Source organism: Ursus maritimus, unplaced genomic scaffold (genome assembly GCF_017311325.1).
Source record: "Ursus maritimus isolate PB19 unplaced genomic scaffold, ASM1731132v1 scaffold_19, whole genome shotgun sequence".
Taxonomy (NCBI): domain Eukaryota; kingdom Metazoa; phylum Chordata; class Mammalia; order Carnivora; family Ursidae; genus Ursus; species Ursus maritimus.
This window is the reverse complement of record NW_024424341.1, coordinates 20,551,484-20,578,731: the sequence shown is the minus strand read 5'-3', so window position 1 is coordinate 20,578,731 and position 27,248 is coordinate 20,551,484. Positions and strand designations below refer to the sequence as shown.

Sequence of the window (27,248 nt, the reverse complement as noted above, 5' to 3'; positions counted from 1 at the left end):
AATGTACTAGGAATTTAGGAAGTTCATTTTTAAGCTATGGGAGTTTTTTTTTTTAAAGGAAGGTAAGAGGGAAGAAAGAGAAGGAGGAAGAGAGGAAGATTATTTTACATCTTAACCTCAGACAAGCGAGCATGTTACATAGTTGTGGGGCTTTTCTCAGTTTTTCATTTTAGGATGGAACTTTGTTAACTAGAATATAATTCAAAAAGCCGAGAGGGTGTTGCTAATGAATTTATTTCATTTTTAAGGGACATCGGTCATCCAGGTGACCGCTTCAGATGCCGATGATCCTACCTATGGAAACAGCGCCAAGTTAGTATACAGCATCCTGGAAGGACAGCCCTACTTTTCAGTAGAAGCACAGACAGGTAGTGTGCAATGTCATTGTGATCTGTGACACACTGTGAGTGAGCAGCCCAGGCCTACTCCCTAAACCTACTTGAATCTCAGTCTTCCCACGTATGAAAAAGGCCACCTCACAGGATGGTTGAGAGGCGTAGACACTGCATGCACCTGGGTGTGGTTAGCTTCCAATGAACCCTATTTATTATTGTTTCTGCCATGCCACAATAATAATCCTAAAATACAACTTTTATCTTAAAATCGTATCTTAAAATTCAACTTAAATTTAAGAGCTTCTCTTAAAATACTTAATCTTAAGTATGAATTGTGGATTGCGATGAAGACGCCATGGAACTTCAGGGCTGACATGAAAACCGCCAGCTCTCAAAGCTGGCTTTGAAGCCCGCCATGCAGGGCGGTGGGAAGGGGTGTTAATAATGTTCACATGTGTTTGGGAGGTGGCATGTTCCCTCCATTGTGCTTACAGATTCCCAACAGGCGTCATCCAGAAAGAAGGCTCTGCACAGCTCTTATAGGAAACGAATAGCAAAGCAAAGGAGTAGAAAAATCTAATCACCAAAACCAAATTGTTCCACTTCATTTATACCAAACTTTATTCCAGGCTCCTCTTATTAGAATATACACTGAAATGCTGTGAAACTTCTAGTCTACAATAATCCCCTAAATTGCTTTCTTTTTCTACAGTATGCCCCATATATTTGAAAGATATTTACAAATAATCCAAATTTGTTGGTATACTTAAATTATATGAATAGATAGATAGATAGAGAGTCTGCCAATCAGTTATTTTGTCCATTTACTGGGTATCATTTCCACTGACCTATGTAATTATTTATTTGTAGCCACTTTGCTTCAGAACACAAGCTATGGGGCTACTTGCTATGATTCCATCAAAGCATTTGCTGTTTAGCCTTTCCAGATTAACCAAGGATAAATGTGGGATGTCATCCACATTTTTGAGAGGTTCAACACTAGTGGAGGAATTCCAGTTGCAACCCTTGTTTTTCTCAAGGACTCATGGTTAGGAATCACCGATTTGAATCTACCAAAGTATTTAACAGATGAGGAAAACAAGACTCAGTGTGTTCAGGGGTGTTGCTGAGAAATACAGACATCAGGGCTAAGAGAGGGACAAGGGTGCTCTCTTTACATTTCTACTATAAATGTTACCATATCTGTAGAGAGGAAAAGCTTGCACATGTTCCCAAGAGATTTAAGTGAGCATGATTTTCATACAAATCACGTGCTAATATCCAGGGTTCATGCAGAATACAATCATTCACTTACCACTGTTGTCAGTGATGGGTGATAGTACACACTACGTATTTGTATAGGCACTGAGTTTATTTTTAACTCATTTGGCTCACTCTTTTAAAATTTAATAATTACACTTTAACATATTGCATAGAATACATGCCACCTACTTTTAACCTAATATGAGTCATATTAGGTTAAATTCTAAGAATTGTATGCTGGGATAGACTTTCAAAAGATTCTGCTGGCATTTCAAAAGCGTGGCTCTAGTCATGAATATCCATGCAATGGACCCTCCAGTATTTCAGCCTTTAGGATCTTGAAGTGTCATGCCTGAGAATAATGCGGTTATTACTTGCAGTTACAATGCAACACATAAAGCACATACAATTTTAATGCTGTATTAATAATTGTGACAATTTGCTGAGAAAGACATCTATCTACATGGTACTACAAGTATGGCTACTTTGTGTTATAATTATCATGTTGAAGTGACTCTTCTGTAAGGGCAGGTTCTGTTTTTTTCCTTTGTTTCCCTTTGCCTAAAACTTTTTTTGTTTTAATGTTGTTATCAATGAATATGTGTGATGTTTCCCACTCGCCTGTCCAGGTATCATCAGAACAGCCCTTCCCAACATGGACAGGGAAGCCAAGGAGGAGTACCACGTGGTGATCCAGGCCAAGGACATGGGGGGACATATGGGTGGACTCTCAGGGACAACCAAAGTGACGATCACACTGACTGATGTCAATGACAACCCACCAAAGTTTCCGCAGAGTAAGTAGGTGGGCTTGGCTTTCACATTTTAATGGGGCTACTGACAGCCCTTCTCTGACCCGTTCCTGCTTTCCCCAGCTTTTAAGAAGAAATCTAGAAGAACAGAGTCTTTTTATCATTCATGCAAAAAATGAAAACAAAAACAAATCAACAGCAACATAAAAAGTGAAGGTGGAATAAAGGTAGTAGGAGGAAAAGGGGACCTAAAATTTCTATGATCCTGGAAACAGAAAATCTATTTTGCTAGGTATTTCACTAGATACTGGCTATGCAATTTATAATTAACTAACCTCTCTCTGTCTCAGTGTTCTCATTTCTAATCTGGAGGTAATAATACCTGAATAAGTTATCTTGCTTTAAAATAGACTGCCCAAAACCTTTGTGGTTTAAAACAATAATAATTATTTATTTTTGTCATGAGTCTGCAGTTGGGACAAAACTTGGAGGAGACCCCTTGTCTTTCTTTCCATAGCATCAAGTGAGGGTGGCTTGACTGAGGCTGGAAGATCCTTTTCCTAGAATGCTCATGTACATGGCTGATGAGCTGGTGTTGACTGTTGGTTTCTCTCCACATGGGGCTCACCAAGGAATGGCTTGGATGGGTTCTGAAAGTGAGAGCCCCAAGGATATCAAGCAGAAACTGTATTGCCTCTTGTCACCTAACTTCAGAAATCACATGACATCATCTCCACTGTAATCATAAGACTGCCCAAATTTAAGGAGAGTTCTTATAGACTCTGTTTTTCAATGAAAAGACTGTCAAAGTTATGTTGAAGGAAAAGCATGTGGGATGGGAGATAAAGCTTGGGCCATTTTTAGAGAATACAGTCTTCTGCAGCTCTTAATTAATAGGATGTTGTTAGAACTAAATAGGATAATATAAAATCTTATGATATCTGGCATAAGTTGTCAACAACAGTATTATTATCTGGGGGACTGTGGTCCTTCTACAAAATTGATAGGATTGCTAAGAGAAATAGAAGAAAGGATTTTGTAAGATTATAAACCATCATTTAATGAATAGTAACTATTATTGAGTATCTCTACAAAAGCCTACATTTTACAGATAAAACTGGATTCTGTGAAAGGTGTAATACATTGCCCAAAGAATGTAGCAAAGCCATCCAAAAAACCAAAAAATATCCAGTTAAAAATAGGCAGAAGACAGGAATAGAAGACATACAGATGGCCAATAGACACATGAAAAGATGCTCAACATTACTTACCATCGAGGAAATGCAAATCAAAACCACAATGAAATATCACCTTACGCCTGTCAGAAAGCCTAAAATCAAAAACAGCAGGTACAGGTGAGGGTGTGGACAAAGGGGAGCCCTCTTGCACTGTTGTGGAAATGAAAACTGGTGCAGTCACTGTGGAAAACACTATGGAGGTTCCTCAAAAAGTTAAAAATAGAACTACCCTATGATCCAGTAACTGCACTACTGGGCATTTACTCCAAAAATACAAAAACACTCATTCAAAGGAATACAGGCACCCCTATGTTTATAGCAGCATTATTGGCTATTACAGTAGCCAAATTATGGAGGCAGCCTGAATATCTATCAACAGATGAATGGATTAGGAAAATGTGGCATATATATATATATTGCCATTTGCACCAACATGGATGGATCGAGAGAGTATAATGCTTGGCGAAATAAGTCAATCAGAGAAAGACAAATACTATATGATCTCACTCATGTGGAATTTAAGAAACAAAACAAACTAGGAAAAGAAAAAGAGAGAGAGAGAGAAACCAAGAAACAGACTCTTAACTAACGAGAACAAATTGATGGTTACCTGAGGGGAGGTGGGTGAGGGGATGGGTGAAATAGGTGATAGAGATTAAGGAGTGCACTTGTCCTGATGAGCACCGAGCGATGTATGGAATTGTTGAATTGCTATATTGTACACTTGAAACTAATATAACACTGTATGTTAACTACACTGGAATTAAAATTAAAAACTTAATCAAATTTGAAAAAAAGAATGTAGCAAAGCCAGAACTTGAACATAACTGTTTATGTATATATAGATATAGATAAAGGTACAGTGTGATTGTAATGTTCCGATGCTGCTAGTACATGGGGATTCATCACTAGATCAGGAGAGTAGCTGGTAGAGCCTGGGAGTTTATTGTCAGAGAGATGGCACTTTTTGCAAATCTGGGAACAAGGCAGGCAAACAAATATGGTCCCAGGAAGGCACCATGGTCATTCAGAGGAATCCAAGGACAACAGTCTGCCAAGGGAGATACTGAGATAGGATTACAAGGCAATAAACAGTTCTCACAGGATCCCAGAAGAGATGAAGAAAAACTGCTTTGCCTGCTTAGGCATAAGGTTCAGCACCCCCAATAAGCTTAAGGCTCATATGGCATTCTAACAGACTGCATGCTCCATTATCCACACTACAAAATTGTTTGGTGGGTAGAAGGAAAAAGCATACAGGATTATTACCAGGCAGCCATTGATGCCCTTGCTTAAATGCGACCACATAGTAAAGTTCAATTGCTTCGGTGCAGATACTATTTTCATTGCCATGAACTCGAATGAGATTTGGAGAAAACCAGCTCAGAACAGGTTTCTGTCAATTTTCGTGTAAATTGCTAATTATTGACAGAGAGTTATCAGTGAAGACTACACCTCCCAGTTGTCCTTGACTGTGCAGATTATGGTGTGATTAAGCAGAATATGGGTCAACCTGTAAGCCACATGATATAGATAAATATAGACAGAGTACTGAAACGGATAAAATCCATGGAAGGGAACCTAAAACTTACAGAGTTTAAGAAACTTGTCCAAAACCATTCGACTTGGAAGTGGTAGAAACAAGGTTTCTAACCCTTGTTTCTCTATCTTGTTTCACACAGAATATTTTTAAAATGTGAAAACACAGATAAGATAATCTCAAATTTGGCTTCTCTACTCAAACTTTCCAGTGGCTTCCACCAAGTTTAAACAAAACCTGAAGTCTTTCCCATCTCCTACAATGGCCTTTTTACATAGATGGGCCCAGCCTAACTATGTACCCTCACATCTTACAGAATGTTCCAGCTGCACTTGAATTCTTGCTTCTGTATATCTTCAGTATGTGCCCACTTCAGGGTTTTTGCCATTTGTTCTTTGCTTTGTCTGTAATTTTTATCCCCAGAGATTTACGTGATTGATTGCTAACTCCCTTCAAGAAAGTTCGGATGCCTTTGTCTGAGGGATATCTTCTCTGACCAACTAATTCCAAATCAGTCTCGATTCTCCTTTCTTCTTCTCACAAAGACATATTTAACACAAGTGTACACACTCACATCGCACATTCATATACACACACTCATGCATGCATATGCGTACCAGACACTCACACACACCCAGACGCGCATTCACACTTGCACCATTCCCCCCACAAACCATCATACGCACACACAGTCACACACTGTCTCAATACCCTCTACCCTTTAGGCTACCTTATTTTTCTTTTTTCTGGCAATGACATCAGAGTAGGCATACATTTGCTTCTTTTTTCTCTTCAGTGTGCCTCAGTAAGGGAAGAAACTTGATAATTTCATTCACCACTGGGTCTCCAGGGGCTAGAGCAGCACCTGGCATGCATTAGGTTCCCAGTAAATATTAAATAAATATATATGGACAGACCACACTGTGGGAAACCTTTCAAGATAAGGCAGTCCTTATTGATCAAACGGTGAAGGGTGATGTAAGAAGAGAGTCAACTATAGAGTTAGAAGAGTCATAACCTTGAAGGATAAAATTTGCTTTTGATTTTTTAAAAAAATATGGAGTTGTGCAAGTTTTTTTTTAAAAGAGAAGGATGTGTTTCTGGGTACCTGGCAGTGCCTTGGAATTAACTTGTGGACAATCCTGAAGACATGAAAAGAAGTCTTTGCTCTTTGAACATATAAAGACATACATGGTTCCTCATCACTTCCTGATGGGAAATGTAACTGAGTATTGTTTTCCTTTCTCACATGTGGCAGGTGACCCCACCACATCACCCTGGACCTGATACTGTTTCATCATCCTTTGTAGAACACGTTTCTTTGACAAGCAGGCCATGTGGGATCTTCCTTCCCATCCATTCACTTCTTTCATGTTTTCAATCAATAGAGAGTTCAATTTCAAACCCTTTGAGAAGTTTATTGGGATTCAATGAAATCTAAAGTCTTAGAGCTGCCAAATAAAGGGAAAGTAAAAATAGATGTCTTCTTCTTCTAGGCGTATACCAGATGTCTGTGTCAGAAGCGGCTGTCCCCGGGGAGGAAGTAGGAAGAGTAAAGGCAAAAGATCCAGACATTGGAGAAAATGGCTTAGTCACATACAATATTGTTGATGGAGACGGTATGGACTTGTTTGAGATCACGACGGACTATGAGACACAGGAGGGCGTGGTCAAACTGAAAAAGGTGAGTTAGGGGGAAGAAGCAAGTGTGTGAGCAGGCTGGTCAGCCCTGCCAAGGCAACACTGAAGGGGACACAGAGTGGAAGGCTAAGAAATGAGAATATGGACAACTGGGGGCTGATCTGACTTTGCAGTTCAGCTCCCAGTTCTGGGGCCGTAACAGAACTGTATCCCCTTCTGTTACTGCAGAGGGAGCTAGCAAAGGGGCTGGGGATGCCAGCCAACTGCCTGTTAGTTTTTTTGTGATTTGGCACCATTTTCACACGGAAGGGTAGATAGCTAGATAAATCTAGATTTTAGACAAATAGCCCTGAGCATGTAAGGGGTTTCTCCTTTGGCTCTGCCAAGCTAACTCTGTTCATACTGGCTGCTCAGAGCATTTCCCTTGAGGTATCCAAGGGTCACTGCATTGCTGGGCCTTCTGTGAAGCTTGAGCCAATCCTCTGCTTGATTTTCTCTCAAAATTGAGCCTGAGAAACAGCAGCGATGGACCTTTCCCCACAGTCAGCTTAATTGTCCCTAAAAATGTGTCCTGGAATTAACTCACAGCAAAGAGGAGTTTATTGTTTGTCTTGGTTTTATTTTAAAAATCTAAAATTTACTCAATACTCAATATAGGCTAAATGAAGTCTGAGCATCTTACCACCATTTATTTTTCAGAAAAATCATATAAAATAGATAGTATTGTCCCAATGGACAATGATACCTCAATTTAATTATGAGGAGATTGGGGCTCAGACAGATTAGATAATTGGATCCTGTCATAGTCACACGGCTAGCAGCTCATGGACATGAAATTCAAACCTAGGGTATTCTTTTCTTTTCTTTTCTTTTCTTTTCTTTTCTTTTCTTTTCTTTTCTTTTCTTTTCTTTTCTTTCTTTCTTTCTTTCTTTCTTTCTTTCTTTCTTTCTTTCTTTCTTTCTAGATTTTATTTATTTATTTGACAGAGAGAGAGACAGCCAGCGAGAGAGGGAACACAAGCAGGGGCAGTGGGAGAGGAAGAAGCAGGCTCCCAGGGGCTGATGCAGGCTCGATCCCAGGACCCTGGGATCACACCCTGAGCCAAAGGCAGACGCTTAGCAACTGAGACACCCAGGAACCCCCAAACCTAGGGTATTCTGCAACAACTTCCTACTCAAGACATTTTGGAAACAGCTGGGTCAGAAAAGGATTATAAAGGAAGCCAGATAGGATTCACTTTCAAGTGAAGAAATAGTTACAGTATTTTCTAAAATGGTTTTCCCCCCTGATTTACCACTTGAGAAATCAACACCTCTCCATCATCAAAGTGTATGGAGCATTAAATCTGAATTGGATGATGGGATTACCGTGGTTTTAATCAAGCATTCATTTTCAACTTGGTTTTGTAGCATGAATATTAAGCTCCTTGGTGTGATGGGAAAGATTGGACTGTAACACTGATAAAAAATTAATTTGAAGAATCAATAAAGAGGCCAGTAGCTGGAGAGCAGACAGGAGTAGAGTCGGGGAAATTCCTGGGAGGAATCTTTCAGTTAGGGAAGCAGAGAAAGATGTACTCTTGGAAGCTGACTTTTTGCAATACTTGCAAACATTGTTGGGTTTGGGATATATCATATGGGACACAAAACAAGAGAAGGTAGGAGGTGACTCTTCCATGAAAGAATATGGAAGTTGAGGTAAACTTTGGATACTTGGAAAAGTCAGCATTAGTGACAAAGATATTAGTGGCCGTGGCAGCCTAATCAACCACAGAGGGTTGTGCTAATCACTCTCTCTGGTTTTCCTCTAGAAAAGTAGCTGAGTGACTTGTGTGTTAGCATAGAGCTGTCAGCTTACCTTGTTAATTAATATTACTATCCCTTCTGCTTGACACTGACATATGAGCACTGACATCAGCAATTCCTGCCTCCCGCCCTTTGCTGTTCAAGTAATTGGGTAGTTGGTTATGCTAAGGTTGTCACCTGTTTTCAATGTATTCAGGGTATAAACACATACTGTGTCTCTAAGATCCTGAAACATTTAAATCACCCCAAGGAACTCACACATCACAAATGAGCTCTCTGCATATGATTAATTTGCACATTTTCCCCCAATTCAGTGTGTTTATTCCAGGCAAAGGAATAATCTTCTATAAAGCACTGAAGTCTAAGTTTAGGGCACAGTATGATGTTATCTCATTTGTAAAAGAATGTTGCTTGAACTTGTAGCACAGAGTTCTAAATGTCCACCAGGAAAGAAGAATTTTGAGGGGTGAACGTAATAGTATGGAATGATGGACCTTATGGAAGTCATTATACATGATTTAATAATATAAGAGAGTATAGAGAGATCATGGACTATTTTTCTCTTATATATTCTTCAATATAGTATTTTTACTCATTTCTTAATTCATTCACCCATTTTTCTACCAAGAGTTATTGAGTTCTTATTCTTCGTAAACAGGCCCCCTTGTGAGAGGCTGGACATCTGAAGTTGAAGAGACAGAATCCTGGCTATAGGAAGGTCAGAATTTAACAGGACAGTTAAGTAAAAAGACAATTAAAATAGAGCAGGTTTTCTCCATCTGGGCATATTAACATTTCAGGACTGACGATTCTTTGTTGTCCGGGGCCTTTCTGTGCATTTTAGGATGGTGAGCGGCATCCCTGTCCTCTCCTTGTGAGATGTGAGCACACACACTACTGCACCCCACCTGTTGTGATGATTTAAAAATAGCTCTAGACATTGCCTCATATCCCTGGCGTGAGGTAGAGCGGAATTGCTCCCCAGTTGAGAACCAACTGTGATAAAGTGTGATAAAATCTATGAATATGGGTCAGGAATGACTTCTTACAAAGCAAGAATTTAATCCTTGAGAAGTAGGAATTTACTAGATAGGTAAAGAGAGGAAGCACCCCCCCCCCCAAAAAAAAGAGCTCCTGAGGGGCTGGTATTGTAGAAACAGGACACATTTAAGAAACTTGAAGAAATTCAGTCTTGAGAGTTTGAGATGGATACCGTGGGACCAGTTGAAACACTGTTGTTGGAATCCAAGGGTGAAATCACAAAGAACTGAAGAAGGCACAACAGGTTAGGGTGAAGAATTTAAGAGATATTTAGGAGAGGTAGAGTCATTCATGTATCAAATAGCTTAGGAAGCAATATATATTTCTTGAGTATTGACTCTGTGTCAGACACAGTAAGTGTCAGAGGTGTAATGGTGCATAAGAGAGAACCTGCCCTCAGGATATTCAGACAGTCTTTGTGTGGTTAGCTGAAGAACCAGTGTGAAATAAAAATGAAACATGTCGGTGGCTTGGTGGACTTGGGGAGGAAAATCCAATCTGTTCGTTTCAACGCCCTTGATCGAGTGGGCTCCTATTTATGGCACAGAGATTCTGGCGCAGTTTCTGAGCTATTTCCTTTCTACCAAATAAACTCCTTGTAAAGCATGTGAGAGCAGCATTAGAAGATGTTTTAAATATCCCCTATTTTAATAGAACTATTTTTATGTCTGAGTATTTTTTATATTCTTTGCCCACATGTATATACATATGGGTATATAACATTTGACACAGTTGCAATCATAGAGTGATCTGATTTGTTAACTTAATGTCACATCAAAAACATTTTACATGCTGTTATATAATATACATAATCATTTTTAATGACTACATAACATCTCATCCTATTGATGGACCATTATTTCCTTAATAAAATCTCACAGTTGGATTTGGTGTTTTGTGTGTATATTTCCCCTGATTAGATATAACCCTTTATTACATCTGATAAACACCATGCATTTTTGAATATTGTTTGTTTTGGTTTTCTGTTGGATTAATCCCTCAGGGAGAATTCTCAGAGGTGGGATTAGTAAACTAAGGGGTATTAAGATTTTTATGGTTTATGTAGTGTGTTGCCTCATTTAGCTTTATTTCAACTACTCATAACAGGGATATAAATGTTCATAGGGGAAACTACCTTAAATCTTTTTTTGGAAGGAGTCAAGGTATAAATTGTAGGTAAATGCATAAAGGTCATTCATCCATCAACCCTGCTCCCCATTCGGTCAAAACAATTACTGTAGATCCTCACTTGTTACAGTCAATCCCAGGGAGCAAGGAAGCAAAGATCAACAAGACTTACCAGAGTCCTTTGGGATGCCCCCTTCCCCACCCACCTAGCAAGACTGAGAATAAGGGGCTGCAGAAAGGCAGCTCAGGGAAGTTGACTTCACAAGGCAATGAGGATTGGGAAGACCACCAGAAGACTTAGTCACATCCCACCAAACAAGAAAGGACATTCCAGACAAGTGTTTGCAAGGATTTGGGGAGTTTTGCTTGGAATCTGAAAAGTATCGGTCAGACGGCAGTGTGACTATAGTAGCCTCAACATCAACAGTGCTGTCCAGTGGGAACATGGCTCTGGGCTCTGGGTCCCTAGCTGTGTGCCTAAACCGAGTTCAAAAAGTTGTGCTCTAAGAGCATCAACAGGCTACCTGAGACTAGAAAGTTTCTCCTTCCCTGCTCTCAGAACTATCACATTCCAGTGTTTCATATTGTGTCATATTGTGTAATAACTGGAGAGTTTTTGAGAAATTGTAGCAATCTCATACCTGCAGCCCATCAATAACATTCCTTTCTGCTGCTCAGTAACCCAGAGAAGGACAAAAGAGCTGCTGAGTCCCAGAAGGGTGGATTGGCTGTGTCCGATTTTTCCTGCAGGAAGAAGAGTGTTCCCTGAATCTGTGGTGTTGGGAGTGGGAAGATGATGGAAAAACTTTGAATGTGTTTCTCCTTCCTGAAACTGGAATCATCCTTAGTTTTGAGCTTTGTAGAATTAGGTCAGGACTAAACCCTATGATTATATGCCCATTCACAATAAGTGTTTGCCAGGCAGTTGACAACAGCATGGCAGGCAGATGCTAACCTTAAAAGACCTAACTCTTTCCAAACATTTGGTAGCTCAGCATCATCCCGAGTGCTAATTAGAAAGTTCTGTTTCCTAGGCATTCGGGCTTGTTTCTCTGCCACAGTTGTACTTTTCACCTTTGGCTGATTGATTCATTGTACCTCTTCTCATTCCGAAACAGGGAATGTTTCATCAATTTCTCAATAACTGCAATCATTCAAATACTACTTCTCAATTTTTCCTGAATCTGTGTGAAATCTATATTGTTGATAATTTTTTTCTTTAATCAGGCTTCTTTTAAACATATATGCATTCTTTTAACAGGGAAGCATTATTCTAATTGTCCTATATCACTTGCCATAAATGGAAGGTAACCTAGAAATGAATGCAATCAAACAAAATGATGTCATTACATTCTAGCTAGACAGTTGTATCCCAGTCTCTCAAAAGGAGATTAGGAAGCATATCATATATGGTATACTCAGGTATACAGATGCATCCTTGAGCTGTTTGGTAATAGAAGAATTAGAAAAGGAATACTAGTGTCAGTAAGTAACTTAATAAGTGAGTGAATGTCATTCAACAAATCCATCCACCAAAGTTACCCATAAACTACCTGAAGTCATCTTAAGGGCCACTGTTGGTCGGGGTCCCAGAATTTGGGAGATGCTACAGGTCGGAAAATTAAAAATTAGATTTTCAATATGATTATGCCAGCTGTGTGTGTGTGTGTGTAAGAGAACAGTCATCTAGCAAGACATACTTGTGCTGAAATTCAGTGGGTATTTTTATTACCAAGATTCTTAGTACTTTACAGAGTGGGCTACATCGTTTACTTTTTGCAGTGTTTTAACTCCTTTCCTTAGATGATTTTAGTGAGTGATTTGGACAGCCTTAGTGTTGTTATTATAGAAAGAAGTTCATTTTCAATGATGTGGTCCTTCTGTGTCTGTTGTGCTCCTGGAATTACCCATGGAGCACAGTCCAGATTTCAGCAATTGATTTGTCTGATTTTCTGACCAAATGGCTCAGGTAATTCGATATTGAAGAGACACTGATTTTCTCCCTTTGAGGAGCTATTCACTCTGCCCTGTAAAACGATGTGGTCTTTCTCCTCCATGATTCTTTCAAGGAATTGGTTGTCAATCTTCTCTTCTTTCTTGCCAGCCCGTAGATTTTGAAACCAAAAGAGCGTACAGCTTAAAGGTAGAGGCAGCCAACGTGCACATCGACCCAAAGTTCATTAGCAACGGGCCTTTCAAGGACACTGTGACGGTGAAGATTGCAGTGGAAGATGCTGACGAGCCCCCCATGTTCTTGGCCCCAAGCTACATCCATGAAGTCCAAGAAAACGCAGCGGCTGGCACGGTGGTTGGGAGAGTGCATGCCAAAGACCCTGATGCTGCCAACAGCCCCATCAGGTACAGACGTTTATTTAAAAGCCTGGATGAGGAATTTTCGAGGCACGAGGTTTTAGGAAAGCCCTGAGGGAAGCACATTCTTCAGTTTGAAACAGGGTCCAAGCTAATCCAGTTCAACGCAGTGTAAACAAGATTAAGATTTAGAAGATGTGAGTTTGACTCCTCCCCTGCCACTAATGTTTTGGATCAGCTCGTTCAAACTACCTAATTTCTGTCTGCAGTGGGCTTGCCAATGTGTTGCCGGTGATGCAGCTCTCAGTGGGGCCTGTCTCAGGGAGCTGTGCTGAGTAGGAATAAGGATTATGAAGTAATTATCGTAATTACAATTTATTTCTATGCTCCAGTTACTCTATTACGTGTGTTAGACATAGGATCTAATGTATCCCATCAACTTTATTTTATAGGAATTGTTGTCACTTCATTTGAGGGGAAATGGGTTCTCCGTGGGGCAAAGTGACTTGGCCAGAGTGACACAGCCCGTGAACAGGGGGCTAGGAAAGCAAGCTCTGTCTAGCTAATAGCTATCGAGCACTTTGAAGAGATAACAAAGGGCCACAAAAATTGAGGCTGTTTTTATTATTATGAATCGATCTTTGTGACTTAAAAAACCTAACTAGAAAAGTGATTCAGAACCCTGCCTCCGCCTCTCCCCAATCTGTGTTAATGAGCGATGAGGCTGATGAGGAAGATGATAGAGATGAGAAGGGAGGAAGATAGGCAGAGAAGGCTGGTCACACATCAGAGATGTGGATGGGACAGAACTGCACAGCTGCCTGAAACCTGGTCTGGGCTCGTCCATGGCCCTTCCACTGATTCCATTTTTTTTTTTTTAAGATTTTATTTATTTATTTGAGAGAGAGAGCAAGAGAGCAAGAGCTAGAGAGATTGGGGGAGGAGCAGACAGAGAAGGACGAGCAGACTGCACTGAGCGTGGAGCCTGATGCAGGGCTCAATCCTAAGACCTTGAGATCAGGACCTGAGCTGAAATCAAGAGTCAGATGCTTAACCACCTGAGCCATCCAGACACCCCACGCTGATTCCCTTCTCACCTGGACTTCGTCTTCTGCCTCCTCCTGGTCTCTCTGCCTCCAGTGTCTCACCCATCTTTCTGTTGTCCTATAGCCAGACTGAGCATTTTTAACCACACATCCAGACATCATATCAGACTTCAGACCTCAGTTATCAATGATCAAACTGTTCCCCCTTGCCGCTCCCTCCCGAATAATCCCAACTCTCTTATTTAGTGTCAGGCTCTTCTTGGAACCTCTCCATCCCGATTCCTGCTNNNTCTGTGCCTTGCTCATCTCTTCCCTTTTCGGTCTACTTTCCTTTGGCATCAGACTCTGAGTTGCAGCTAAATGGGACCACTTCCTATTCTTTGAAGCAGAACCTACACTCTCCTCATTCCTGGCCTTTGCCTGTTCTTCCTCCCTGTGGGAGCTCTGCTCCCTTTTCTTTCAATCTTGCTACATGGTACTCATTTTTCCTGCCTCCACTTGGGCATCACCTTCCCTAGAAATTCTTCCAGAGCACCCTACTGATGGATCAGATGCAGTTTCCACCTCACAGTGCTCACCACGCAAAATCACAGTGACTCCTTATGTTATGTGTTGTCCTTGGTAGGCTCAAGGAGGGTCAGGGATGTCTTTCTGGTTCCAGGGTTGATAAGTTACAGCCCACAGGAAAAATCCAGCTGCCAGCTGCATTTTGAGGAACCTCTATACTGTTTTTCATAATGGCCCTATCTTGAAGAGATATCTACACTCCCATGTTCACTGCTTTATTCTTCCCAATAGCCAAGACATGGAAACAACTTCAGTATCCATCAATGGATGAATGGATAAAGAAAATGTGATATAAATGGGTGTGTGTGTGTGTGTGTGTGTGTGTATAAATGTTGTCAGTTGCCTTTAAATCCTTGAATGTTGTCCCTTTTGGGAGAAAGAAGAGAATTGCCCTTTAATGGGCATCTTCTTAGCCCCAGACAATGTGTGACACTAAGTTATTTAAACTAATCCTCAGACAACCTTTGAGGCTCTGACTGCTTTAGGATGCAATAGATGGAAATACTGAGCCTCAAAGGCGTGAAATGCAGTCTTCAAAGTCACATGGCCAGTTCAGTATTGAAGACTGGACTTCAGTCCAGATCTGCCTTCAGTCCATTTTGAGCTTCCTACTCTAGCCAAACAGCCACCAATGAAAAAATTTCTCAAGAAGGTTTGAGTACGGTGTTCTTTCTATGCAGGAAGAAATATTATATAATGACTGAGGATTGGTGTAACAACACTTTAAACTACTCAAAAATGTCCATGGTGTGGATTTTAAATGAGTCAGCTTTGGCCTTAGAATATCAAGGTGCATTAGCAACGCATTGGAAGAGTGATGACGTAAAAGTACTTGGAACAACTGCTCATTTCCTCTGTGCCTCATGTCTCCAGGATCCACATCTGCGATTGGTTATTTGGGTCATGTTTTCAGTGGTAGCTGTTCTGTGTATGTAGGCAATTTCCGTGTCTATAATTATCCAAAGATGCTCAGTACCGCCCTTGAACCCCCCCTTACCCACTCAGTCTCCAAACAAATTATAGAACATTCAAATCTTTTTATGTGGTTTGTCTCCTGTCCTCCTGTCTGCACTACCTAATTTCCTGATGGTTTATCTTCGCTTGTACAGGAATTTGTGTCCTTGGACATGTGGGTAGGACACTGTAGCATCAACCAGACTCTTTGCTGCATGGAAATTTTACAGATCTTTCCTTCTCAGACTCTGTAGTATGAGATACACTTTTGTTCACTGTTGGCTTTTTGAGTTATTCTCTCTTAGCTTCCTTGGCAGTAATCTATTCATGTCTGGACAGCACCACCGTGGGGTCTTCACTAGTCTTTGATCCCTGTCCAGGCAGTGGGGGCTGCCTGAGATGCATCCTTTTGACTTGGACCTCTCTCTCTGTCCCCTCATCTACAGCACTTCTACCCATGCATGGTTGAATTAACGCTCCAGATTCTCTGCCTCAGGGCTGATCTTTCTCCCTAGTTCTACTCTGTACCTATCCTGCTGTCTGCTGTGAATTTTCACACACTTGCTTTTCTCCCTCACTGGCTCACTCATTTATTTAAACTTACTTTTGGGCTCATACTTATTGTGACACCCTTAAAAAAATTTAAAAAATAAATAAACCTGACTCTACCTTGATTCTGTGAAACCTGAGGTACTGCTGACTTGTTACTCTCTTAACGTGGAAGCATTTTCCTACTGACTTTGTTTTTGTGTTTCTCAATGTCTCCTCTGACACTCAGGCGAGGAACTCTCTAGGACTCTCCCAGCCTCCTACTGGTGCTCTCTTCACCACACAGTCTTCTGTTCCCGCTCTCACTCCTATACCAGTTCCTGTACCCTGTCACCTTATTCAGATCCTAACCATGTCTCTGCCCTTCCTCCACTCTCTCTTGCTTAGAACATCTTGCCCACCCTACCTTATTAAGCATCCCCATGGTCCAATTCCACTTATTTGTTCCTCTGATCAAAAGCCGCCTATGATTTTTCACTGGCTGTAGGATGAAGGTCATACTCTGTAGATTGACATTTGAGAACTTCCATTTACTGTCCACAGCGTGTGACACCAGCAACAAGAAAAAGAAGAGCAACTATGCTTTGTTGTACTGTTTACAGTATGAGAGGCACTAGGTTATATATCTTAACATGTATCATCATTTCATGTAATTCTTTAATTCTTACAGAGAAGCTAAAAGCTAGGTACTGTTAATATTCCCATCTAAGAGATAAGTCAGCTGAGAGTCAAAGAACTTAAGTGGCTTTTCCAGTATCACCAGCTTATATGTACTGGAGCACGAACTTGTAGCTAGGACTTTACACAACCAAAATTCATGCCCTTCGCTTCTAGAGAATAACACTGCATTGTTAATTATCTTCTTCCTGTGAGTGTGTCTTGTCATGTCAACTAGATAGTAAACTCCCTGGTGGCAGGGGAAAAAGAAATTCTATTATTTTTGCCTCCTTTTCACAGAGGGCTATCTACTGAAGGCTATGTTACTGAGCCTCTCCTGACATTTACAAGGTGTAAATGGTTTATCTTCAGTTTCCCGACTGGGGCAGGGGATTCATCATTCCATTCCCACAGGGAGCTTCAAAGCCTAATGATATCATGGATGAGCTCTTGTCTTTTATACTGTGAAGTGCAGCTCCATGTGGGGGACCTCTGTGGAAACAACATGATCTAGAATTGGAAGATACGGGTTCTAATGTTGGCTCCCCCAGAAATTAGATAGTGGGCCATTTGCAAATCCCATCATTTGTAAATTGAAGAGATTAAACTCTCTGACATCCACGGTCTTTGCCACCTTTAATATACCTTGGCTTTTATGACGCTCGATGAGCACCTTCAGACATCTGTATTCTGTAAACATTAGGAAAGCACAGCTAAGCCCTCCAAAAGCAGGAAACCACCCAATTATGAAGCCCCATATAACTCCCAGAGTTAACCTAACTACGTTTGCTTTTCGTTTTGGAGACAGTATGGCAGAGTGAAAAGGAAAGGGGATTTGGAATTCAATAGACTTATTAAAACCAGCACTCCAGTACTTTTAACTCTGGGTATCCTGGGCAAGATATTTTACCTTACCACACCTCAATATAGGCCATTCTTCTTGTCCCATCTCCTGCCTCCCTTTGCCATAAATATGATCCAGTAATATTCTGGAAATTATTTTGTCTTTTGTTAGAAAAAAAGCAAATTTTCTAGTGGACTGGAGTAGCTAAAAGCTTCCAGCTATGCTATTAGGCACAGCCCATCATGAAAGTGTGGGGAGAATGCTCTACAAATGAATGACCAAGGCTGTTTTGCATATTTCACCATGGAATTCAGAACCAAGCTCCCTGGGATCCCCTAAAACCAAATAAATAAACTAAATGAGTTCATTCAAAATAGAGTTCGCACTTTTCTTTAAATAAGGAGAAAACTGATTTTTAGGACCATAAATGATCCTTGATGATACATTTAGATAAGCTTAAAACTATTTAATATTTAATATTGCAAAAAGCTGATAAAGGTTTGATACATTTGTGACTTTCTGAGTAGTTTGGGAACAAGGCAATCCCACTTCCCAAATGCAGTTTCATAAATATTCAGATGGTGGGTGATTGTAGTAAATATGAAGAAATATGCAACATGTCATTATGTTTCTCAATCAAATATATGCTAAACAGCTCTTCATTCATTGTACTGAATAAAGAATTCCAATGTGGCAAAATGATTTCTATAAAAGATTCATGTATGAAGTTTAAAAAGTAAATTTGATTATAAAGGAAACCTAGCTCAAACAATTCATTGAAAAAGTTGTTTTAAATATAGCATGGAGAAAATATTCAAATATTAAGCTGCTCGAAATGTCTCTGTCTAATTGCTTCATTTGCATTCTGCTTAGGTATTCCATCGATCGTCATACTGACCTCGACAGGTTTTTCACTATTAATCCAGAGGACGGTTTTATTAAAACCACAAAACCTTTGGACAGAGAGGAAACCGCCTGGCTCAACATATCCGTTTTTGCGGCAGAAATCCGTAAGTATTCTCCTAAGGGTTTTGATTCTACTTTACCAAATTTTATTCCATCAGACTCTATATATATTCTGGAAAATGACAGACAGCTGAGATAGAATATATTTTTTAGTCTTAAGCATATTTTTTCGAACTTTAAAATTTATTCTTGGTCATGTATCGAAGATAACATATAAACACAGAGAGATATTTTCTTTTTTTCTTTTCTTTTCTTTTTTTTTTTTCGCAGAAGTGGGTATAGTCTTGGCAAGTGAGCTGATAGCCCTCAGCTGCTTGAAACTCATAGCCATCACGGAAGGATTCCCCACTTTATCCTGCCACGCAGGGTTGTTTAAACCCAGAGCAGCAGAACGCTTAGAGCTAAGATTTGTAGGTACTTATTTACCTATAGGCCAGTGGTTCTCAAACTTGCTCACACACTGGAATGTTGTGGAGGGCTTGCATTTACTGCCTGAATTCTCTTCCTTCAGACAACCGGCATCAGGAAGCCAAAGTTCCAGTGGCCATTAGGGTCCTTGACGTCAATGATAATGCTCCCAAGTTTGCCGCCCCTTATGAAGGCTTCATCTGTGAGAGTGATCAGACCAAGCCACTTTCTAACCAGGTAATGATGCTTTCCCCCTCCCTGGCTATAAACAAGGCATTTAGAAACAGAGTTTGGTCTTGAGAGCTTCCCCTAGAGCTACTTCCCACTGCCAAGAGGGCTTCGGAGCCTTCTTTAGCACTGTAGCTATGTCCTCTTGTTAAACCCAGGCTTCTCAGCCAGGCAGGAATTTTTGAATAAATGATGTGTCATTGTCAGAATGATTTATTTATGGGCCACCTTTCTCTTTCAGCCAATTGTTACAATTAGTGCAGATGACAAGGATGACACAGCCAATGGACCAAGATTTATCTTCAGTCTACCCCCTGAAATCATTCACAATCCAAATTTCACAGTCAGAGACAACAGAGGTTCGTACCAAGGTTCCTATGCATTCAGAGAAGTAGAAATGGAGAATGAATGGCTTTTATATTGCAGAGCACAAGTGTTTTCCCTAATCTTAATAATGCCTCTCTGTTGAAGAACAAACAAGAAATAATAATGCCACCTTTATTTTTGAGACATGTGGGCTCATTTGGTGCATATGAATAAGTGAGTCTAATTTTATTTTACTCTTTTCATTGGCTTTGATATTCATGAAGCAGTGGGAAAACCAAGTGGGGAAGCTTACAGGGTCAATATGCAAACAACTTCATTTATCTTTTTTTAAGAGGTTGATAAACCCTTGGGGGGAAGCATGGCTCTATGAATATTGATATCAAGTAAAGCATTAAAAGAGATTAGTTCAACTTTGTAAGGCAATGTAATCTTTCAGCTGGCCTTCCCTTCCAAGCATGGTATTAATGCAGTATGGTTGGGTACAGAGCTTGAAATCTAAACGTGCTTGCAGAATTATTGCCTGAAGGGCATGGACAAAGCATCATTTGGCAACTGTAAACATGGCAAAATTTAATATCATTCTTGCTTCTCATTTCATTGGAGACGTTCTAGACTCCCAAATTATTTGAAGTAGTTGTTATTGTTGTATAGGACCAAACTGATAGAGAGTCCCTTGACAAAGTTTGTAGCAAGCCAGGATCAAAAAATTAGTTTCTTGACTTGTGGCCAGGGTATTTTGGTCTGCAGCTATTCCTATAAACCAGTGACAATGCAGGTCTGTGGAAATGGGAAGACGAATGCCATCATTTGACATAGGAATAAAAGGTGGTCCTCCTGAGTACATAGGCTTTCATTAGCCACACGCTCACTGTGCACTAGGTTATAGATTGATTGCTTTCCCAGTGACTGAGATCAGGCTTACAGGAGCTTAAGTTAACCTAATAAGTATCATCACTTTTCCCATCACTGTTATCACTATCATCAGTATCATAAATCCCAGCAGCTATGCTCCAGACACCATACCCAGACCCTTCCTACACTCTCTAATTTCATTCTCTCAACACACCATAGGTCAGGGTGATTATTATCCTTCCCATGTGAAGATGAGGAAAATGAGGCACAGAATCATCAAGTAACTTATTCAGAGTCTATCTGCCACCTAAGAGTTAGACCCAGGTTTTAAACCTAGGCTCTCAGAGGCTAGAGGTTACAGCCCTCACCACTGGCTCTACTGGGTTGATTATTAAAGTAAAGGAATTCCCCATGCTCCTTGGATTTGAGGGAATATGATATAACATACTTTATTATTCTTTCTGGAACTCATTTGAGCATTTAATTATGGCTTTTTAAAATCAAGCACATATCAAGGGCTGCCTAGGTGACTCAGTTGGTTAAGCACCTGCCTTCAGCTCAGGTCACAATCCCAGGGTCCTGGGATCAAGCCCCACATCGGGCTCCCTGCTCAGTGGGGAGTCTGCTTCTCCCTCTCCTTCTCTGTCTCCCTCTGCCGCTCCCCTGCTTGTGCTCTCTCTCTCTGTCAAATAAATAAATAAAATCTTAAAAAAAAAATAGGTCAAGCACATACCAAATGAGACTGTGGGATAAAATGTCCTAGGTGCCATGACAGATTTTTCTTTCCTGATGCCTTGCCCTCTGCAGTGGTCGTGCTCTTGAGAGCCTGGGTGTGAAGGTAGTTATAGGAGAGACCCGTGTTTTCAAGGAACCCTATAAAACAACCTGTCCTTCACTTTGTAAATGATTCCTATCATTTTGAAATAGAAACAGTACTTGGAGCGCTTTAATTTTCTCTTTCATCTAGGATTTTTCTTTTACTTGTTGGCTTTGGTTGATGGGCACCTGTGAGTGCCTTAAGCACCTTTAAGAGATAACTCTACTCAGCACTGAGATAGATGAGTAGTTCTCAACTGGGAGCTCACATACCTCTAGTGCTACACGTGTATAATATAGGAACTTCCTTTTGTAAAGGTACGTTTCTCCAGAACAGGGAGACCCTGACATGTAGTGGCCATTTAGTGTTTCCGGAGCCGAACTGAAGAAGGTAGCATACACAATGTTTTCATACTACTTTCTAAGATAGACGTACACTTCGAGTGCATGAAAATCCCTGTCTCTACTCTTGGATTTTTCTTAATCCCCAAGCTCTTTTGGGACCCTACCCTAGGTTGATAGATTGCTACGTTGATGTAAGCCTAGGCTTTTGTTAGTTTTATGATGAAGAAGATACTTCTTACAAAATAACTCAGCATACATTTAGTTTTATCAATAGCGAGGTGACTGACTCCGTTGTCTGGAAAACTCTGCTTTTCTCACATGTGTCTTATGCCACCCCCTCTTTTATGATCTGTCGACTCAAATATTTGTGGTCAGCAGGTCAGAAACACCTGACACAGCAGGTGTTTCTAGGTTTTTCTCACTGTGCCAACTTCGCCTCCATCACCTGCCGTGTCTTCTTTGTTTTTATGTGTGCAATAATATTTAGTTGCTGTTAGCCCTCTGAGAACATTATACAAAGACATAGTGTTCTCTAGGGAGTTATAAGTATTTCACTTTGTCACAACACTTCGGGAATGCCGTCCGTATTTTCAGAGATTCTATTACCATGGATGAGCCAGCCCAGGACACAGTCTGTCTCGCCTGCCCTTCCCTGTAAGAGTCTAATCCTATGCGGAGCCACCACTTTTGCAGGGAATTGCTACTTTTTAAGAAAAATGACTTTATTAACTATGGCAAACAGTTAATGAAAACTCCCATGTTTAGAGCTATTACAAAACCTTAAAGCAAATACAGTCCTATAATTATCATTTAATAGAGTCTCTTTCTGCTAGCTCCTAGAAGTAATTACATATTGAAGTAATCCAAAAGGAGTAATCACATTCCACATCCTATTAATAGCCTACTGAGTTACCAAATATCTCGGCTGAGACTGTTTTCCATAGAAAACATGAGATAATGGTTTATATCACGCTGAGTAAAAGCATCAGGTTTCTTTCTCCTTGAGTGTTTACTTCCATTATGCCATGTAAATAATCAGGATTGTGTTTGCCTAAACTCGGCATAAGCATTACGGATCTTTAGAAATACAAGGAGGGAAGCCATTTTAATACACCCAAGCCTTTTATTTCCTTTTCCCTTACTCCATTCTGTAGCCCAGCTTCACAGACAACTCAGAAGGCAGCCGGTGAGTAGAACACTGGATGACTCTTCCACATTTAAGTCCATCTTGGGCTGTTAATATCAAGAATGGTGCGGTTTGGGCAGATGAAGAGCTGGCCTGCCCCGGTTTTGAGATGCTATTTACTTTGAAAATATCAGCCTTATGGCATCTCTAAAAACACAAGAAGTGTGTAATGGGTGGGGAAAAGTGCAAAGAAAAAAAGGACTGAGAATAACCCTTCTCATCTACCTAGCTCTTCATTAATTTATAAAACTTTGTCCTGGCCATTGTTTCACGTCATTACTCACATAGCCCCACGAGGTTCAGCATGAATATTTTTATCCCCATTTTCTGGATAAAGAAGGAGTATGAGATATCAGGAGCTCCAGAGATGTGCCCATGGTCACATTGCCCTTCAGTGAAATAACGAACAAGCTTGGGTACTTGGAGGGTTCCATCAGGTGCATACACTATACTATGAATATAAAGCTCATGTCTTTTCTAGTTAATGCTTAAAAAAAAAAAATCTGTTTACCCTGTCCTCAAATAATAACAATCTTCAGAAGAGGAAAAACCTGTAATTCAATGTATCAATCTAAGGTTCCAGGGGAAAGTGAACAGGGGACATCAGGTTCAATTTAAATCACAGCCATAATAATTGTAGTAATATATATTTGCAAAGAGTTTTGTGATTTTCTTCTACTACATAGTTAACGCATATTCTTTGTAGGAAAGTTAGAAAATACAAACAAGCAGAGATAGTATTATCAATAATTAAATAACTTGATAATAATCACTCATGACCACTTTTTTCCACCTAATAATATGTGATACACACTTATCAGCATCAATATGCTTATGTCAACATTTTCCTGAATATCTTCCTAATTTCTACTGTAAAGGTGTCTGATCTCAGTTGACCATTGTGTAAGGACATTGTTTTCACACACTTTCGCTGCATATCTAAATAGTATTTTAGGATAAATTTCTAGAATAGAATTACTGGATCAAAAGCCTTTGATACTTAATTGACAAACTGACCACCAGAAATATGTATACCACCAGAACTATTTATCATACTATGAGTAAAATAAGTGGGGTCTCATTTCTTCACATTCAAGCCAACTCTAGATATTATTACTCTTTTCAAATCGTTGGCAACTTGATAAGTGAAATATAATTACATTTTAAAATGTCAATGCCTTTCATTATTAGTAAACCTAGGATTTTTTAAGTAAGTATTGATCATTTCTTTTCTGTTCCTTTTCTTTTGTAAATTGGCTATTCATGTTCTTTGCCCATTTTTTGAATTGTATATTCACCACTTTGCAACTGATTTGTAAAGTCTCTTCGTCTTCTAATGTTATTAACCTTGGACCTGTCATACCTACTGCATAGAATTTCTCAGCGTTTCCATGCCCTTTCGATTCTGATTGTGCTGTGTTCATAATTATAGATGATGCTCTTTGGGTACCAGTTTTTGTCTGTTTAATATTATTGTTAGCAAGGCTTTTCTCATCCAAAATAGATGTCAGTATTCACTTATCTTTTCTTTCTTACACATTCCTATTTCCCATTTCAACCATTTGTCCATGTGAAATAAATGTATAGACCCCATTTGTTGGCCATTACCTAAATATCATTTAAGAAATAATCGGTCATTCCCACCTGCTTCGTAAGATAGTGTTACGAAGTGTTACTACATTACATAGTACACTTGGCCCTTGAAAAACACAGGCTTGAATGGCATGGGTCCACTTACACATGGATTATTTTAAGATAAATACAGTACAGTACTGTAAATGTATTTTCTCTTCCTTATGATTTTTTTTTATTTTCATTTTTATTTATTTATTTGACAGAGAGAGACAGCCAGAGAGAGGGGGAACACAAGCATGGGGAGTGGGAGAGGAAAAAGCAGGCTCCCAGTGGGGCAGGGAGCCTGATGTGGGGGTCAATCCCAGGACTCTGGAATCACGCCCTGGGCCAAAGGCAGACGCTTAACAACTGAGCCACCCAGGCGCCCCTCTTCCTTATGATTTTCTTAATAATATTTTCTTTACTCCGCCTTAGTTATTGTAGGAATATAGTATTATAATACATGTTATATATAACATATGTGTTAATTGACTGTTAATGTTACCAGTGAGGCTTCTGGCCAACAGTAGGCTATTTGTAGTTCAGTTTTGGGAAGGCCAAAAGTTATAAGTATTGCATGGTGCACTGGGTGTTATACGCAACTAATGAATCATCGAACTTTACATCCAAAAAAAAAAAAAGTTATAAGTGGATTTTCGACTGCATGGGGCATTGGTAGCCCATTCCCCATGTTGTTCAAGGGTCAACTGTATTAGATTTTTTTGGACTTTTAATTCTTATAATTCTATCTATTTACTCTAGTGCTGGTATTATAATTTTCTTTAATATGTCATATACATATATATTAAAACCTGACGGATGCTTTCTCCACATTATTTTCATTTTCTTATTCTTATTACTCTTAAATTTTGACTTTTTTGTTCCTCCAGATAATTTTTAAAATTATTTTTCTGGTGCCTGATAAGTATTTTTGTGAATTTTACTGAGTTTACCTTAAATTTATGGATTAATTTAAGAACAAAAAAATTTTAAATATTCTTTCCATACAGAAGCATGATCTGACTTTCTACTGAATCAATTCTCTTTTTATTTGCCATCGGGAAGGTTTTGTAGTTTTCTTCTCTGTATTTCTTATTAAGCTGATGGCTAGCTACTTTATATTTGGATGCTGTTGTGAAGTGGATTTTTAAGTTGTATTTTCTAAGTATTTTTAGTATAAACTATAGCTATTTTAATTAATTTGTTTATTATTGGACATTGTTCTAAAGTGATGTAACTTCTCAGCTAATTTTCCTGGATTTTCTAAGGAGACAACTACATAAAAGCTAAATAATGACAATTTGCTTTGTCTTTTTTTTAACATTTTTTTGTCTATTTCTATAGATCTGCACTTTTAGAATGTGTTAAATAACAGTAATAATAATAGCCATTTTTTTCTTCTTTCTTTTCTTTCTTTCTTTCTTTCTTTCTTTTTCTTTCTTTCTTTCTTAATTAGGTTAGTCACCATACAGTACTTCATTAGTTTCTGATGCAGTGTTCCATGATTCATTGTTTGCATGTAACACCCAGGGCTCATTGCAATACATGCCCTCTTTATTTTATATTTTTTTATTTTTTTAAAGATTTTATTTATTTATTTAACAGAGATGGAGACAGCCAGCGAGAGAGGGAACACAAACAGGGGGAGTGGGAGAGGAAGAAGCAGGCTCATAGCAGAGGAGCCTGATGTGGGGCTCGAACCCAGAACGCTGGGATCACGCCCTGAGCCGAAGGCAGACGCTTAACCGCTGTGCCACCCAGGCGCCCCCACGTGCCCTCTTTAATACATCACCCGGCTAACCTCATAGCCCTATTCCCCTCCTTTGTGAAACCATCAGTTTGTTTCCCGGAGTCCGTAGTCCTTCATGGATCGTCTCCCGCTCTGATTTCCCCCCTTCACTCTTCCCTTCCTTCTCCTAATGTCCTCCATGCTATTCCTTATGTTCCACAAATTAGTGAAACCATATGATAATTGTCTTTCTCTACTTGACTTATTTCACTTAGCACAATTCACTCCAGTTCCATCCAGGTTAGTGTAAATGGTGGGTATTCATCCTTTCTGATGGCTGAGTAATATTCTGTTGTATATATGGACCACATCTTCTTTATCCATTCGTCTGTTGCAGGGCATCTCGGCTCCTTCCATAGTTTGGGTATTGTGGACATTGCTGAATAATAGCCATTCTTGCTTTGTTACTTAAGAGTTTCTAGAGTTTCACCATTAAGCATAATATTGGTAGTAATACTAAAATTAAGAGTTGTGTTGTGGGGTGTGTGTGTGCGTATTTTAGGAAATTTCCTTTCCATTATTATTTTATTAAAAGAATGGATGTTCAGGGGCACCTGGGTGGCTCAGTCGGTTAAGCATCCAACTTTTGATCTCACTCAGGTTTTGATCTCAGGGTCATGAGTTCAAGCCCCACATTGGGCTCCACACTGGGCATGGAGCCTACTTAAAAAAAAAAAATTGGATGTTAAATTGTTATCACAATTTTTGGATTCTAACCAGAGGAGGGAGTATGATTTTGTCCTTTGACCTAATGATTTGTTGAAGGAGTTAAACTGAAATATCCTAATATCGAACCTCATATTTTTAATTTCCAAACCTCTTCCTCCAAACAGTGATCATTTGATAAAATATAGAGGAAGAGCGAGGGTTAGCGATTAAATGCTTGGCTTTACTCTTTATCACTAGAAGGGGAATAATCCTAACGTGAATATTTGACACATAATTAATCCTGTTACTGTTTTATTTTTTAAAAATTGTCAATTATTACATCAATCCTAACTCATAGACTGTGCTGCTGTTTTGAGAGAGGAAAGCACCAAATCACT

The 27,248-nt window shown here is 39.6% G+C and overlaps 1 protein-coding gene across 1 annotated transcript in view; it reads left to right on the top strand.

The window, feature by feature from the left end:
• Positions 1-27,248, top strand: part of CDH11 (cadherin 11) — a 146,257-nt gene that overhangs the window by 108,502 nt on the left and 10,507 nt on the right. The window contains exons 5-11 of the mRNA XM_040633392.1: positions 249-368; positions 2,228-2,395; positions 6,625-6,812; positions 12,849-13,102; positions 18,545-18,681; positions 19,149-19,282; positions 19,515-19,632. Of these exons, the coding sequence (XP_040489326.1) occupies positions 249-368; positions 2,228-2,395; positions 6,625-6,812; positions 12,849-13,102; positions 18,545-18,681; positions 19,149-19,282; positions 19,515-19,632 (1,119 nt within the window). The remainder of the gene's footprint in view (positions 1-248; positions 369-2,227; positions 2,396-6,624; positions 6,813-12,848; positions 13,103-18,544; positions 18,682-19,148; positions 19,283-19,514; positions 19,633-27,248) is intronic.